This window comes from Rhinatrema bivittatum, chromosome 2 (assembly GCF_901001135.1).
Source record: "Rhinatrema bivittatum chromosome 2, aRhiBiv1.1, whole genome shotgun sequence".
Lineage (NCBI taxonomy): Eukaryota > Metazoa > Chordata > Amphibia > Gymnophiona > Rhinatrematidae > Rhinatrema > Rhinatrema bivittatum.
This window is the reverse complement of record NC_042616.1, coordinates 700,042,173-700,058,040: the sequence shown is the minus strand read 5'-3', so window position 1 is coordinate 700,058,040 and position 15,868 is coordinate 700,042,173. Positions and strand designations below refer to the sequence as shown.

Sequence of the window (15,868 nt, the reverse complement as noted above, 5' to 3'; positions counted from 1 at the left end):
CACTGTAGGGTAGCTGGATCAGAGAAGACAGAGATCAGGCATATCTGGTGACAGGCTGAGTTCGGTGGAAGGCGGCATACAAGAGTATCCAGAGGCAGGCAGTGGTCAGTGGCAGGCAGAAATCAATGTGTCTGCGATCAGGCAGAAGTCAAACCAGGTATCTGACTGAAGGGAAAGGCAGGATGGATAGGCAGGGCAGGAAGGTGTGGAGAAGAACAAGTGGGAGACAAGGGAGCCACTGAAGAACTGAAGACAAGGATGCTGGATGCAGGAGCAACTCGCAGGAGCAACTTGCAGGAGCAACTCGCACTACTTGGAAGCAGGTGACCTGTTGCTAAAGCGAGTTTCTGTTTGGGAGCTGTCCTTGTATAGGGCAGCATGCATGCACCTAGGGGAAGATGCAGTGCGCTAGAGTCAGTGTTGTCCCACTGTGTCATAGCCAGCGGCCTCCTGCGTGGCAGCCTGACGGCACTTCCCTACACTGATAGCATGGCTGGCTCAGGGCTGAAAGTAAAGACGGTGGTTCATGGGTTTACCCGCAGACCGCCGAACACAATAGATAATACAATGACTGCATCCTTGTCTTGCTACTTGTTTCTGCCTGAAGCTGTCTGCAGGTTGTATACTTTACTTGAAAGCTGATAGATGAATGAATTCATAGATATAGAGCATAATTTCTAAAGATGGGAAAATCTGCGGGTACTTTTTACCTGTATACTTTCTACAAATTTTCACGCATTCATTTGCTTTGAAAATTTTTGGAGACTACATGAAAAAACTCCCCTGTACAATTTTACATCTGCGAATGGCATACCGTAACTTGAGCATGTGGATTTGCACAGATATTTTAAATTTAAATTATACACATAAATACAAATGCTGCCCTCTGAAATGCCTTTTTTTGCAGGTACAATAGTATGTGTAAATCAAATTATGTGCAGATCTTTTGCCTATAGGGACCACCAAATTTTCTAACAAGCTATTCACATGCATAAAATTGCCAATATTTTCCCTCAAAAAAATATTGTTAATCAAGGTCTGCAGCATTAGGATGTGCTCAGTAATGTGGTGCTTGGGGAGCAACCCAATGCCAACTTATTTTTCATTATAAATGGAAGTACTCTTCTATTGAGGATGCTACAGAATAGTTTACTAATATTGCTGCCGATACAAATCTCTTTATAATTATTTGGACTTGTGGTTTTCTCCATATTTGTAGATTGGTGTAATAAACCCTTCTGAGCATATGTCCGGGAAATGTCCAAAATTTCACTGCTGTGTTTGAACATCTTGTTTAGTAATTTATCAGGAATACATACAGTACCTTTCTGCATTTAAGTATCAGGAGGGAAGTCTAATGATGTTTGGCAATCTCTGATTACACTTTACATCAAGTTTAGTTTCTCTTGGATGAGACCTGTAGGTCTGATTGTTGCGCAGGAGATGGACCCTTGGGCCGAGGTGGGGTTGACGCTATCTGTAGGGGAGGCCCTACGGGTCCCCATCGTCAGCAGGCAGAGTGGGCTGACTGACTGAGGTCAGCTGGAGCTTCGCCATTATCAGCCCTCGTTCCCCGCAGGTTGAGCCTTTGGGTACCGGGGCCGGCTGGAGTTAGGTGGGCTTTCATCTGTGGTCGTCGATAAGAAGATGGAGAGGTCAACCCAGGGACAGCAACAGTGGAACTGAAGAGTCTGTACTAGATGAGGTGGAGTCCCAGAGACCTGGGCGCCAATACGAACAAGAGTCAGGCAGGGGGCGCCCGAGCAAGAGCAGGCGAAGCCTGAAAGGCCAAGTCCAGGACTAAGACTGTAGAGGCGTCGTAGAACAGGCTGAAGTCAGGGCAGGTGGCAATCAAGGAGCAGTGGCAAGGCTGAAGTCGTCCAGGAGAGAAGCAATGGCGTGGTCAGACAAAGAGGTCAGGACTAGGAGATGATCGGTAGCATGGTCGGACGAAGCAGAGGTTTGGACTAGGAGATGATCAGTAGCGTGGTCGGACGAAGCAGAGGTCTGGACTAGGAGATGATCAGTAGCGTGGTCGGACGAAGCAGAGGTCTGGACTAGGAGATGATCAGTAGCGTGGTCAGACGAAGCAAAGGTCTGGACTAGGAGAAGATCAGCGCAGTTAGGCAAAGCAGTGGTCGGGTCCAGGAGAAGATCAATGGCGTAGTCAGGCAAAGCAGTGATCGGGTCCAGGAGAAGATCAGTTACGTAGTCGGGCAAAGCAGTGGTCGGGTCCAGGAGATCAGTCCATAGGGATAAGCACGAAGCACAGGAATGGAGAAGACGAAACCAGGAACAGGAACACGAGGGAATCAACAGGAGGTAACTAAGTACACGTCCAGCGTGGAGACCTGTTGCAAAGGCAACTAACAGGAGTTGAGCCCAGCCTTATATACCGGAGCTTCAATGACGTCATCATCCGGGGCCGCGGCTAGGTTTCCGCCGCGGGCCTTCATAAAGAACTGAGATGCGCGTGCGCCTAGGGAGAGGCGCGGCACTGAACGGCGGCGTCTCTCCGCGGACCATGCGGAGAGGCCCGCCACGGAGCACAGGAGTCCGTCTTGGAAACAGGAGCGCCAGGGATGGCCCAAGGACAGAGACGGTGACACACAGCCGCGTGGAAAGTGGAGCCAGACGCTGGAGTAGGCAGCAAAGGATAAGAGGGCCTGGCCGCGGGCGTGCCGTAGCCGGCACACGCAACACTGATAACTTTATAGAGGTGCTGGTATTGTGCTGTCCAGATTTTACTGTTCTAGAGTTAAATTAGATTTCATTTTGCATTTTAGATTCTGGTAAAATTGTTATCTATAGCCGCCTTGATTTAAGATAGTTGTTTTGTTCATACACACTGCCTTTATCTGTCAGAGGGTAGAATTATACTACTATGATGTGTTGGTAGTTGCTGTGTGAATCTTCCCTAAGGAGCTCTATGTGCTTCGGGTTGAAGAATTTACCCACCTAAGGCTTTTATAGTCCCTATCCAACTAGAAGACTACGTTAGATATGTTTTGTTTGGGAGGGTTTCTTATTCTTGATCTAATGATTATCAGTTTTCTTGTTGCTCTGTGAAAAATTGCATTTAAATCTCTTACTGCTGTGAGGTGGATGTAGTTTTTAAATCAGAAAATTAATTTGGTTTTGTATTAATTAGAATTTTAGGGTTCTTTGATATATTTCCATAAAACTGGATCTTAAAACTGGCAATAAAAATAGGGTATCTCAAATTCTTTGTCAAGCTATTCAAGTTTTCCAAGATCTGCAAGATATCACAGAGATTGTGGGGAGTGCAATTCTCTATTGGGTACCCAAAAAAAATGATTTATCAGCAGAAGGCTTTTTAATTTATTTTTTTTTACTCTGATCAAGTTACAGCTATTATTAGTGCTAGGCCATAAAGAAGGCAGTAGAGCCAGTGAAGCAGTATGGAGCTAAAGGATGCACCGTTCCTCTCTTTCTCAGCCCATGCTTGGCCACAGCTCGCTCCTCATTTTCCTCACCTCAGTCTCCACTCCCTCTGCCTAGAAACCCAGCCAGCTAGAAAGGAGCAATAGGGCTTCAAATCTGCTGCTATAGATTCCCCTTCCCATGCAAACCTTCACTTCCTCACCAATAGGCCTATGCAATAATATGCGCACAAAAAACATATGAGTGCCCGTTTACCTAATGCATCTACATCCTCTGTGCACCTGATGCAATATTCTAATGAGAGAAATCGAAGCAGCATAAAAAAAGGGCGCACCAGAGAGAAATGTGTGTTTCTCGCACTGGGCAGACAGACTGCATTGGGCAGATGTCTGTCTGCATTGGGCAGACTGCATTGGGCAGACAGACATCTAAATTGTGCATTCCTAGCAAAAATGCATCGTTTACATGGTTACAGAAATCTGCAATGCCTTTTGTTTATCAAAACAAAATACTCATTCACTTTTTTTAAGGTATCCATTAGCTAATCATCATGCTCTGTGCCATTAATCCCTATATACATTTTTTTTTATTTTTTGTTCTAACCCCAAACAGCTATACTAATCTCTCTAAACAACCCTACTGTACAAAGGGGCATCATTATCGCAATTCAGAGGACCACATTTTGTTTCTCATGAACCCTTGACTGCGAGTAAACTTTACTGCACTTCCAGAGCTGGAGTTAATTTTCCAGCATAAAAAATGGTGTGTTGGGCGCCCAGCCTTTGGCCGTACTTTCCTGCATCAGGCGGTATTAGCTAATGTCTTTGTTTTATGCAGTTTAAATGTGATGGGTGCTATCCGATATGCTGTGGTTAGAGCACACATTTTAGACACGCTAATCTCCTTACTGCATAGGACACTATTATTGTACGTCCGAAACACACACCCAACCCATGAGCTAGGCTGGGCACATCTTATCGCCTCAGCCTGGATGCTGGCCCCACATCTCACTGCCTGCGAAATGCAGAGGAAGCTACAGAGGGTTCTGTCCATACAGGGCCTGGCAGCAACAGTAGCATTTTAACAATATAAATGCCATGCTAGGTCAGATCAATGGTCCACCGAGCCCAGCATCCTGTCTCTGACAGTAGCCAGTTCATATCATCTTGAAATACCTGGCAAATAGCAACAGGAAAATCCCTTCCATATTGCTCACTTTCAGAAGTCAGAGACGGAGACCCTCAAGTCTGTCTGACTAATAATTGTTTATAGTTCTGTCCTCCAGAAACTTATTCAAATCATTTTTAAATTCATCTATAATACTAGCCTTGCAGATATTCTCTGGCAATAAATTCCACAGCTAAATAGTAAGTTGACTGAAAATACTTTCTTAAATTTGTTTTAAATCCTCTACTAGTTAGTTTCATGGAGTTTCCCCAGTCCAAGTACTATTTAATAGAATTAAAAACTAGTTCCTTATTAACCTGTTTCCATGCCAAACATAATTTCATAAACCTCTATCATATCTCCTCTTAGTCGCCTCTTCTCCAAGCTGAAGAAACCTATCCTGTTTGGCCACCCTGTAATCATTTTTGTTTCCCTTCTCTATACTCTTTCTAGTTCTATTTTCTTAGATGTGGTCACACCATGGATCGATTCACAAGCATTTTTATATTCCCAGTTTTGTTTTCTATTCCTTCATGAATAATTCCTAATATTCTACTTGCTTTTCTGGCCGTCAGTAGACACTAAGCTGAGGATTTCAATTTATCAGTTCACAATGCACACAACTCCTAATATGGAACCCAACATATTGTGCACATAAGATTATTTTTCATTTCATTTTTTTTCATTTATTAAAATGTATTTATCGGTTAACACATACAGCCATAGCGATGTACAAAGAAAAAAAAGCATTCATAATAAAACATATAAAAATGTAAAAACTTCACAATATCTCAAGCAGCCACATTACATAAGAACATAAGAATATAAGAAATTGCCATGCTGGGTCAGGCCAAGGGTCCATCAAGCCCAGCATCCTCTTTCCAACAGAGACCAAACCAGGCCACAAGAACCTGGCAAGTATACAAACACGAAGAAGATCCCATGCTACTGATGCCAGTAATAGCAGAGGCCATTCCCTAAGTCAACTTATGGACTACACTAACTGCACTAACCACATCCTCTGGCAACAAATTCCAGAGCTTAATTGTGCGTTGAGTGAAAGAATTTTCTCCGATTAGTCTTAAATGTGCTACTTTCTAACTTCATGGAATGCCCCCTAGTCCTTCTATTATCCGAAAGTGTAAATAACCGATTCACATCTACTCGTTCAAGACCTCTCATGATTTTAAAGACCTCTATCATATCCCCCCTAAGCCGTCTCTTCTCCAAGCTGAACAGCCCTAACCTCTTCAGCCTTTACTCATAGGGGAACTGATGCATCCCCTTTATCGTTTTGGTCACCTTTCTTTGTACCTTCTCCATCGCAACTATATCTTTTTTTAGATGCAGCAACCAGAATTGCACACAGTATTCAAGGTGCAGTCTCACCATGGAGCGATATAGAGGCATTATAACATTTTCCGTTTTATTAACCATTCCCTTCCTAATAATTCCTAACATTCTGTTTGCTTTTTTGACTGCTGCAGCACACTGAGCTGACGATTTCAAAGTATTATCCACTATGATGCCTAGATCTTTTTCCTGGGTGGTAGCTCCTAATATGGAACCTACAGCAAGGGTTATTTTTCCCTATTGCAACACCTTGCACTTGTCCACATTAAACTTCATCTGCCATTGGATGCCCAATCTTCCAGTCTCACAAGGTCCTCCTATAATGTATCACAATTTGCTTGTGATTTAACTACTCTGAATAATTTTGTATCATCCGCAAATTTGATTACCTCCCTCTCTGTATTCCTTTCCAGATCATTTATAAATATATTGAAAAGCACCGGTCCAAGTACAGATCCCTGAGGCACTCCACTGTTTACCCTTTTCCACTGAAAAAATTGACCATTTAATCCTACTCTCTGTTTCCTGTCTTTTAACCAGTTTGCAATCCACAAAAGGACATCTTCTCCTATCTCATGACTTTTTAGTTTTCTTAGACGCCTCTCATGAGGGACTTTGTCAAATGCCTTCTGAAAATCCAAATGCACAACATCTACCGGTTCACCTTTATCCACATGTTTATTAATCCCTTCAAAAAAATGAAGCTGATTTGTTAGGCAATAATTCCCTTGGGTAAATCCATGTTGACTGTCTTCCATTAAACTGTCTTTCTATATGCTCTATGATTTTGAAATTTAGAATAGTTTCCACTATTTTTCCCGGCAATGAAGTCAGGCTCACTGGTCTATAGTTTCCCAGATCACCCCTGGAGCCCTTTTTAAATATTGGGGTCACATTGGCCACCCTCCAGTCTTCAGGTACAATGGATGATTTTAATGATAGGTTACAACTTTTAACCAATACATCAGAAATATCATTTTTTAGTTCTTTCAGTACCCTAGGATGCATACCATCCGGTCCAGGTGATTTGCTACTTTTTAGTTTGTCAATCTGGCCTACTCCATCTTCCAGGTTCACAATGATTTGGTTCAGTTCATCTGTCTCATCACCTTTGAAAACCATCTCCGGAACTGGTATCTCACCAACATCCTCATTAGTAAACACGGAAGCAAAGAATTCATTTAGTCTTTCTGCAATGGCCTTATCTTTCCTAAGAGCCCCTTTAACCCCTCGGTCATCTAACGTTCCAAATGACTCCCTCACAGGTTTCTTGCTTCGGATATATTTTTTAAAGTTCTTTTATTATGAGTTTTTTGCCTTTTCGGCCAACTTAATTTCAAATTCTCTCTTCAACTGTCTTATCAATGTTTTACACTTAACTTGACAATGCTTATGCTTTTTCCTATTTTCTTCAGATGGATCCATCTTCCAATTTTTGAAAGATTTTTTTTGGCTAAAATAGCCTCTTTCACCTCTCCTTTTAACCATGCTGGTAATCATTTTGCCTTCCTTCCACCTTTCTAAATGTGTGGAATACATCTGGATTGCGTGTCTAGGATTGTATTTTCAAACAATGTCCGTGCCTGTTGAACACTTTTAACCTTTGCAGCTACATCTTTCAGTTTTTTTCTAACTATTTTCCTCCTTTTATCAAAGTTTCCCTTTAGAAAATTTAGTGTTAGAGCTGTAGATTTACTTATTGTCCCCCTTCCAGTCATTAGTTGAAATTTGATCATGATATGATCATATTGCCAAGTGGCCCCACCACCATTACCTCTCTCACCAAATCCTGTGTTCCACTAAGAATTAAATCTAAAATAGCTCCCTCTCACTTTATGTCTCTAGCAAGTCCTGATGTTATATTTACCCAATCAATATTGGGGTAATTGAAATCTTCCATTATTTCTGCACTGCCAAAATGGTTAGCTTCCCTGATTTCTCTTAGCATTTCATCATCTGTCTGATCATTTTGTCCAGGTGGACGGTAGTATATTCCTATCACTATACTCTTACCCAACACACATGGGATTTCTACCCATATAGATTCTACTGAGCATTTAGTCTCTTGTATGATCTTTATCCTGTTGGACTCTACACCCTCTCAGACATAAAGTGCCTCACCCCTCCCTATAATTGCAATATAATTTGTAGAGATGTGATTCGGCCGAACCTTTTGGTTCAGCCTTCGTTATCGGCCTGCCGCGGGAAATTTTGTTTCCCGCGGTTCAGGCCGATTTCTTTTTGGCTGTCCCAATCCGGAAAAAAAAAAAACCACCCCAACCCTTCAGATTTAATTAATTACAATCCCCCATCCTCCCAATCCCCCCAAAACTTGTCTAAAGTCCCTGGTGGTCCAGCAGGGGTCCCGGAAGCAATCTCCCGCTCTCGGGCCGTCGGCTGCCAGTAAACAAAATGGCACCGATGGCCCTTTGCGATTACCATGTGACAGGGGCTATCGGTGCCATTGGCCGGCCTCTGTCACATGGTAGAAGCAATGGACGGCCAGCGCCATCTTAAAAAATAGCATGGGCACTAAGTTAGAAAGTTAGAAAAAAATTGACAGATGCAGCTGCAAAGGTTAAAAGTGTTCAACAGGCATGGACATTGTTTAAAAATACAATCCTAGATGCGCAGTCCACATGTATTCCACGCATTAAGAAGCTATTTTAGCCAAAAGATCCTTTCGGAAAAGTCTCCCCCTTCCCCAAAGGTTTCCCCAGTTCCTTACAAAACTGAATCCCTCTTCCCTGCACTGTCGTCTCATCCACTCATTGAAACTCTGGAACTCTGCCTGCCTCTGGGGACCTGCACATGGGAGAGTCAATACTGAAGTTCTTAATCAAATGACTGATTTAACAAAAATCTTTTTAGAAGGAGTCAAAACATTTTTATACATTCCGACATTCTGAGTTACATGGGTAAGGAATTCCAGAATATAGGTTCTGCAACCGAAAAGGCAGACTCCCTTATTCTCATAAGGCAAGCAAGTTTGACCAAAGGCATATCAACCAGTCCTCTTTGAGAAGATCTCAGTTGATGAGGCGGTTCATATATTTTTAGTAAAGCATTTTTCTTTATGTACACCACTTTGCTCTTTATTTATTTACTTATTTATCTATATTTGATTACTTGTGAAATCAGAGTATCCATCACAGTGAAATACATTAAAACAAATTACAATATACATAAAACATAATAAAAAACTAAAAACAGACTATAAAATAAACATTTAAAATAACATTCTAAGTATTACAGTAGAATCCCACTTGTCCACATTAAGGGCCTTATTTTCTAAGGCTATCGCAGGCTTGCGCTAACAGCGCAAGCCTGCGATAGCTAGCGAAGGTAGCGCACACCTGCACTACCTACATCGGGGCAGAGTCAGCCCCGGAAGAGGAGGAGGCGGGGCATCACCGGGGCCGACTCTGCGAGGACGGCGCGGACAGCGAAAAGGTAAGGAGCCTTTTTGCTGCCTATTTCGTGCCCAATAACTACACCTTCTATGGTGTGGTTATTGGGCGCGATGCCGGCAGCGATCACACCGCGGAGGTGCGATCGCTGCCAGCTAGCGCAGGTCCCCCCCCCCCCCCCCCCGTTTTGGCCCTCCTCCCCTCATTACCTCATTTTTCTAAAGTACCGCAGGCCTGCAATACTTTAAAAAATGAGGCCCTAAATTTCATATAGCATTTAGATGCCCAAGTGCCCAGTCTCACAAGGTCCTCCTGCAATTCCTTATAATTTGCTCATCTACAAATTTGATCACCTCACTCACTGCTCTCTTTTCCAGATAATTTATAAATATGGTAACACTAATCCCAGTATAGATCCCTAGGATATTCCTGTCTCTCCATTGTGAAAAATGACCATTTAGACCTACTCTCTGTTTCCTATCTTTTAATCATTACCAATCCATAATAGGACACTGCCTCCTATTGTTACAGATTACCTGTGGAATGCCTGCAGTTTCATATTTGAGCTCTTTCTGAATTCTGGGGTTAAAACCATCAAAAGGGAAACTTTGATAAAATGAGAAAAATAGAAAAAAACTGAAAGGAGCAGCTACAAAGGTAAAAAGTGTGAAATAGGCGTGGTCATTTGTTAAAAAAGGCAAAGAAGGCAAAACGATTACCAGCATGTTTAAAGGGGAGGTGAAAGAAGCTATTTTAGCCAAAAGATCTTCATTCAAAAATTGGAAGAAGGATCCAACAGAAGAAAATAGGATAATGCATAAGCGTTGGCAAGTTAAATGTAAGACATTGATAAGACAGGCTAAGAGAGAATTTGAAAAGAAGTTGGCCATAGAGGCAAAAACTCACAGTAAAGTCTTTTTTAAATATATCAGAAGCAGAAAGCCTGTGAGGGAGTCAGTTGGACCGTTAGATGATCGAGGGGTTAAAGGGACACTTAGAAAAGATAAGGCCATCGCGGAAAGATTAAATTATTTTTTTGCTTCAGTGTTTACTGAAGAGGATGTTGGGGAGGTACCCATACCGGAGAAGTTTTCATGGGTAATGATTCAGATGGACTGAACCAAATCACGGTGAACCTAGAAGATGTGGTAGGCCTGATTGACAAACTGAAGAGTAGTAAATCACCTAGATCAGATGGTATACGCCCCAGAGTTCTGAAGGAACTCAAAAATGAAATTTCAGACCTATTAGTAAAAATTTGTAACCTATCTTTAAAATCATCCATTGTACCTGAAGACTGGAGGATAGCTAATGTAACCCCAATATTTAAAAAGGGCTCTAGGGGCTCACATGATGTGGTGTAGCTGAACAGACGTGCACTGGCTCAGCTCCGGGCACCATCCGTTTACAACACCTACTTGCTGCCTCCCGTAGACGCTGGACAACCCTATAATTGCAGCATAGTAGAGGTACATGTCTATAGATAAATATATGTTAAAATTGCAGACTGCTATACCCTTGAGAGGGGGTAAAAAAGAAAAAGAAAAGAACAGAGAAGCCCCTGACAAAATTGCGCCGGTGAAAGGCCTCACTACACCTTCTACTACTTCGAGTGACCCCTCGAGCTCACCCGTGAGAGAAACCACCAGCGATTTAATAGCACAGGTCACAGCAGCAGTGGTGAACGCGCTTGACTCGAGGTTTTTGGGTTTTTGCCAGGTTCTTATGGCCTAGATTGGCCACTGTTGGAAACAGGATGCTGGGCTTGATGGACCCTTGGTCTGACCCAGTATGGCATTTTCTTATGTTCTTATGTTTACCGACTTAGCCTCACAATTTCAACAGCTGAAACAATCTATTGTTGACCTCCCGCCATGACTAAAACATGCCGAATAACGTATTACTAACCTGGGGGAGGCTTGCTGGAAACTATTGAAGAACCAAACCTAATAACTTTTCTAGAAACATGGCTCCTGGAGGTGCTGTCACTCCCGGATTTGGAAGGGAAACTGCATAGAGAGAGCGCACCGTTTAGGTCGACGGCAGGAGGGAGAACAAAGACCACGGCTGGCCATCACCAGACTGCTAAACTGGACACACAAAAATAAAATAATGCAAGCTTCCTGCTCCGCTAAGGACTTGGCATATGAAGCGAAACTAGTGCGGCTCTTTCAAGATTTTTCAGCCCAGCTTTCCCAGAAGAGAAAACTTTTCAGCCCACTCTGCTCCGACCTGTACTGCCGGAATATTAAATTCCAGCTACAATACCCTGCAAACTTAAAAATTTGGCATGCTGGGTCGGTCCACCTTTTTAAAAATCTATCGGAGGCAAAGTCATTTGCGAACGGACTTACAGGAAACTGAGCAATGGAAACAAAGACAGTAATGGATTCTCTACAGTTTTGTTTTGTTTTTTGACACACAGCGTTTATGATGGCGGTTTCACAATACCAGTTAAATAGTCTTTATTACCAATCATTGGAGTTAGACGTTCACAAACTTAAGAGACTGTTAATCCTTGTTCATTCTAGTTCGGAATTACAAGTTAACTAAGGTCCCAACAGTGATTCAAAATTCCATAAATGCCTGAGTTAAACCGAAGAGATGACGTCAAGATGTTATTTAACTATGCAGAACGCACATTGCCGTCAGCACTGACCACGGAACAACATGGCATACAACAGTATCTGAAGAAAGACCGGAGGACGGGCTGAAGACGGGGAACACCAGACAACCTACCAGGGCAGAAAGACTCTTGACCCTTTCTGGCTGTGGCCACGTCAGCGGCATGATTATGAGACAGATAGAAAGACTTGAGAAATTTCATGCGACGCACGAGGAGTGCCGACTATAATGGATTTGTGGCGTTTTTCTTCATTATCTTTTGTCTTCTCATGGGACATGTTAACAATGTACAGATTTGTTTGCAACTCATATGGGATGGTGCCTGGACACATCCCTTCGTGATCCTTGCCTTTCCTTGTTATTCTAGGAAAGCCCTTTGATTTAGGTTCCCAGGAAATGGGAGGGAATGAAGGGAGGGCGGAAGGGGGGGGGGGGGTAGAGGGAAAGTATCAGTTAGTAATCTAGCTCAATCAGTAAGTTTGGGTGTACAATGCACAGTTATGATTGTCTTTATGGTTTTCAAGGTTTCAACAAGAGACAAGGAAAAATGGGCCAGATCAAGGCTGGGGAGCCTAGGCTGGGGGGCTCTTGAGCTGATAAATATGATACACAATCAAATGTACAATAACTTTTCTATGCCAAACTCATGACACCTAATACATTACGACTAGCAAGCCTGAACATGAATGGGCTAGGTAACCCTGTAAAAAGAGCAACACCTACGCAGAAACAAAATTGATGTTGCATGCTTACAAGAGACACATTTGTCAGCGGCCGAGAGCAAGAAACTTTCATGAGATTGGGTAGGACAAGTTTATTATTCCCAAGCTAAAGGGAAAAAAGCAGGGGTGGCAATATTGCTCCATAAATCCCTAAATTGTAAATTGAATTCAGAGATAGCGGACCCAGAAGGTAGATACTCCATTCTCAGAGGCAGACTAAATGGTAAAGATATAACTCTTTGTAATGTATACAGACCAAACGCTGTGTCAACCACTTTTTTTCACCAACTAGCAGGTCAAATATTGAAATCTTTGCAGGGATGGCTTATTATAGCAGGAGACATCAATATGGTGTTTGACCCAAATTTGGATAGGTCAACCTCCCCTGGTATAAAATGACTAAATACTACTCCAATATGTTTAGCTAAATTTTGTAAAAATCTGCAACTAATGGATTTTTGGAGGAATTTACACCCTGAGGAGAGGGACAAATGGTGACACTTCCCCACTTATATGAAGGATAATGCGGTTTTTCAGAGATTTCTGCTAGACAAGTGGTCTCTTTTCAGTGAAACTAATGCACAACATAAGGATAACCCACTTTTGTTTTGGGAGACCAGTAAAGTGATAATGTGAGGAGAAATAATCTCATTCCTACGGGCTAGAAACAAGAAATTGAATTCTAAAATATTACAATTAGAAACGGCTTTAAGCCAGGCCAAGAAGCAGATGATTCACACACCGTCCACTACCATGAGACACACCTATCATTCAATACTGGGAGAATTACAAGGATATTTGCAACAAAGGGCTATGAAAGGTTTCCAGTTTGCTGAACATAATTTCTTCCGATTTGGGAACCGGACAGGGAAATTGCTAGCAAACATGGTAAGAGCACTACATAGCAGAACTTACATTGAAAAGCTGAGGAACCCACAAGGTTCATGGGCCACATGGGAAGCAGAGATTGGGGAAACTCTGCGCTCCTTTTATGCTACATTATACTCTGAAGACAGGGTGGGGGGGCAAGCAGCGGAGGATCAATTCTTCCAACAGTTGAAACTACCTCAACTCACACCTCAGCAAGTAGAAATTCTCAACAGGCCAATCACCCCTTCTGAAATAATTAGTGTAATCAAAGCAAGTAAAATAGGCAAGGCCCCTGAACCAGACGGGTTCTCATATGACTACTTTAAGATCCTATGCAATAAACTTTCGGAACCTTTATGTACATTCTGCCAGGAAGGCTTAACAACTGGGGTATTCCCATCTGACTTTAACAAAGCATACATCACAGTTTTACCCAAACCTGGCAAAAACAAAACAGAGGCAGCGTCATACAGAAGCACACTGGGATCACAGCAGACAGCAGACTAATGGAGTCAGAGACAGGATAAGGTTGGGGTAGACAGCTAGCATGGGTGTCAGATCCAGGCAAGGGTCAGGTCCAGGCAAGGGTCAAGCCAAGAGTGGACAAAGACATACTGAAGACTCTAGAGAAGATGAATACGATAAGGTGAGGCTGGACAAGGTGAGCTGGATGAGGAAAGCAGGAGAAGACAAGACTGTGCGAGGCAAGACAAGATGAGGTAAGGCTGGATAAGGCAAGGAAGGATGATGCAAGGTACCAGGAACATAGAACAATAGGAACCATGAATGCAGGACACCAAGAACTAGAGCAACATGCATTGCAAGGCAGGAGACCCATTGCTGAGGTGTTGAGGCTTAAGAAGGAGCCTGGATAACATCATCGGAGGGTGCCAGTATCTTTTATCTTTATCTTTATTAACATTTCTATACTGCACTCTGCCATGGCTCAGAGCAGTTCACATCTTAAAAGCTTTCAATGGCAGGGGAATGAAGAAAAGAGGATTTATATTCAAACAACCAACAAGGACTGAATTGCACAGGCTGAGTAAACAAGCATGGGAGTAGCTTGCTTATTACGGTGGTTACTACCCCAAACCAATTAGCTAGATACTACACTTAGATGCAGCTCCAGCACTGCTATCTACATCGATGGCGGGGGTGGAAGGGAAATAGAACCAAAATGTTACTTAAAAGGGACATGAGTAACAGATAAGTATGAAAAAATAAGTGTGAAAGCTTACTGGGCAGACTGGATGGGCCGTTTGGTCTTCTTCTGCCGATTTTTCTATGTTTCTATAAATAGCAAGAATTCCTGCCATGCAACACACACACGCGCGTCTCAGGAGGTTTGCTGCAAGGGCAGCATGACAGCAGCGTTTCAACTGCGAAGATGGGCTCGCTTGTGTCAGCAACTATTACTGATGAGTGCAGAGGTTCATGGGGCTCTCCTGTGAGCCAAGAATCCTAACAAGTTGGAGGGAGAGGATCCAAGATCAAAGCTCGAATTGGGCTAGAAAGCTTATGTTTACTGTGCCCTAAAATTTCTGTTGGCAGCCCTGCTCATATCAATGTTTTTTCTTCTGAGTCCTCGATTCTCACTTCAGAGAATTATTCAGTTGGTTTCTTAGTTATTTTCACTATACGAAATCTAGAGAATGTTGTCAATACTGAGGGTTTATTCTTCAGAATTAATTCTTTAATTGTATTTACGTCTGGGCTTGTATATTGCTTGACTGACTACCAGTTTTGTATTAAGTTATTTTCTCTATTTTGCCTTCTTGTCTCCATCTAGCCTGTGCTCTTACATTTCTATTTTGGAATCTAATTTTATTTTTTGAGCAGACGAAAGATAGATTTTAACTTAATTTATGTTTAATAAATACTTTGTTTACGAATTTAAAAAAAAAACATATATATATATATATATATAAACTAGGAAAATAAAAATAACAAAAAAGACTTACCAAATATTTTGGTTGATATTGTGGTTATCTTATTTCCAAACATGAAAAGCTTCTGCAATGATCTGAAATTTTTCAGCTCTTCTGGAACTTCTTCAAAGACATTGTTTCCCAAATGTAATTCTGTCAACTAAAAAAAAAATGCATACAATAAATATTTATACCCATTAAACTAAAAATTCAAAGGATTTTCTCTTAAGCAGAAATGGTTTTAAAAAATTGATATTTCATTTATTAAGCTGTGAAAAATTAGATAAACTGACTCACTAGACCAACAGGATATTCTCTCAAACAACAGAGTGAAGTGCATAGTGGTAGTTCCCCTTACTAGTATTACTTCTACTGTTACTAGTTA

The 15,868-nt window shown here is 42.1% G+C and overlaps 1 protein-coding gene across 4 annotated transcripts in view; it reads right to left on the bottom strand.

Moving 5' to 3' along the window:
• Positions 1-15,868, bottom strand: part of LRRC69 (leucine rich repeat containing 69) — an 89,685-nt gene that overhangs the window by 65,347 nt on the left and 8,470 nt on the right. For all 4 annotated transcript variants that reach the window (XM_029591659.1, XM_029591655.1, XM_029591656.1 and 1 more), the window contains exon 2: positions 15,517-15,643. In XM_029591659.1, coding sequence (XP_029447519.1) covers positions 15,517-15,643 — 127 coding nt within the window. The remainder of the gene's footprint in view (positions 1-15,516; positions 15,644-15,868) is intronic.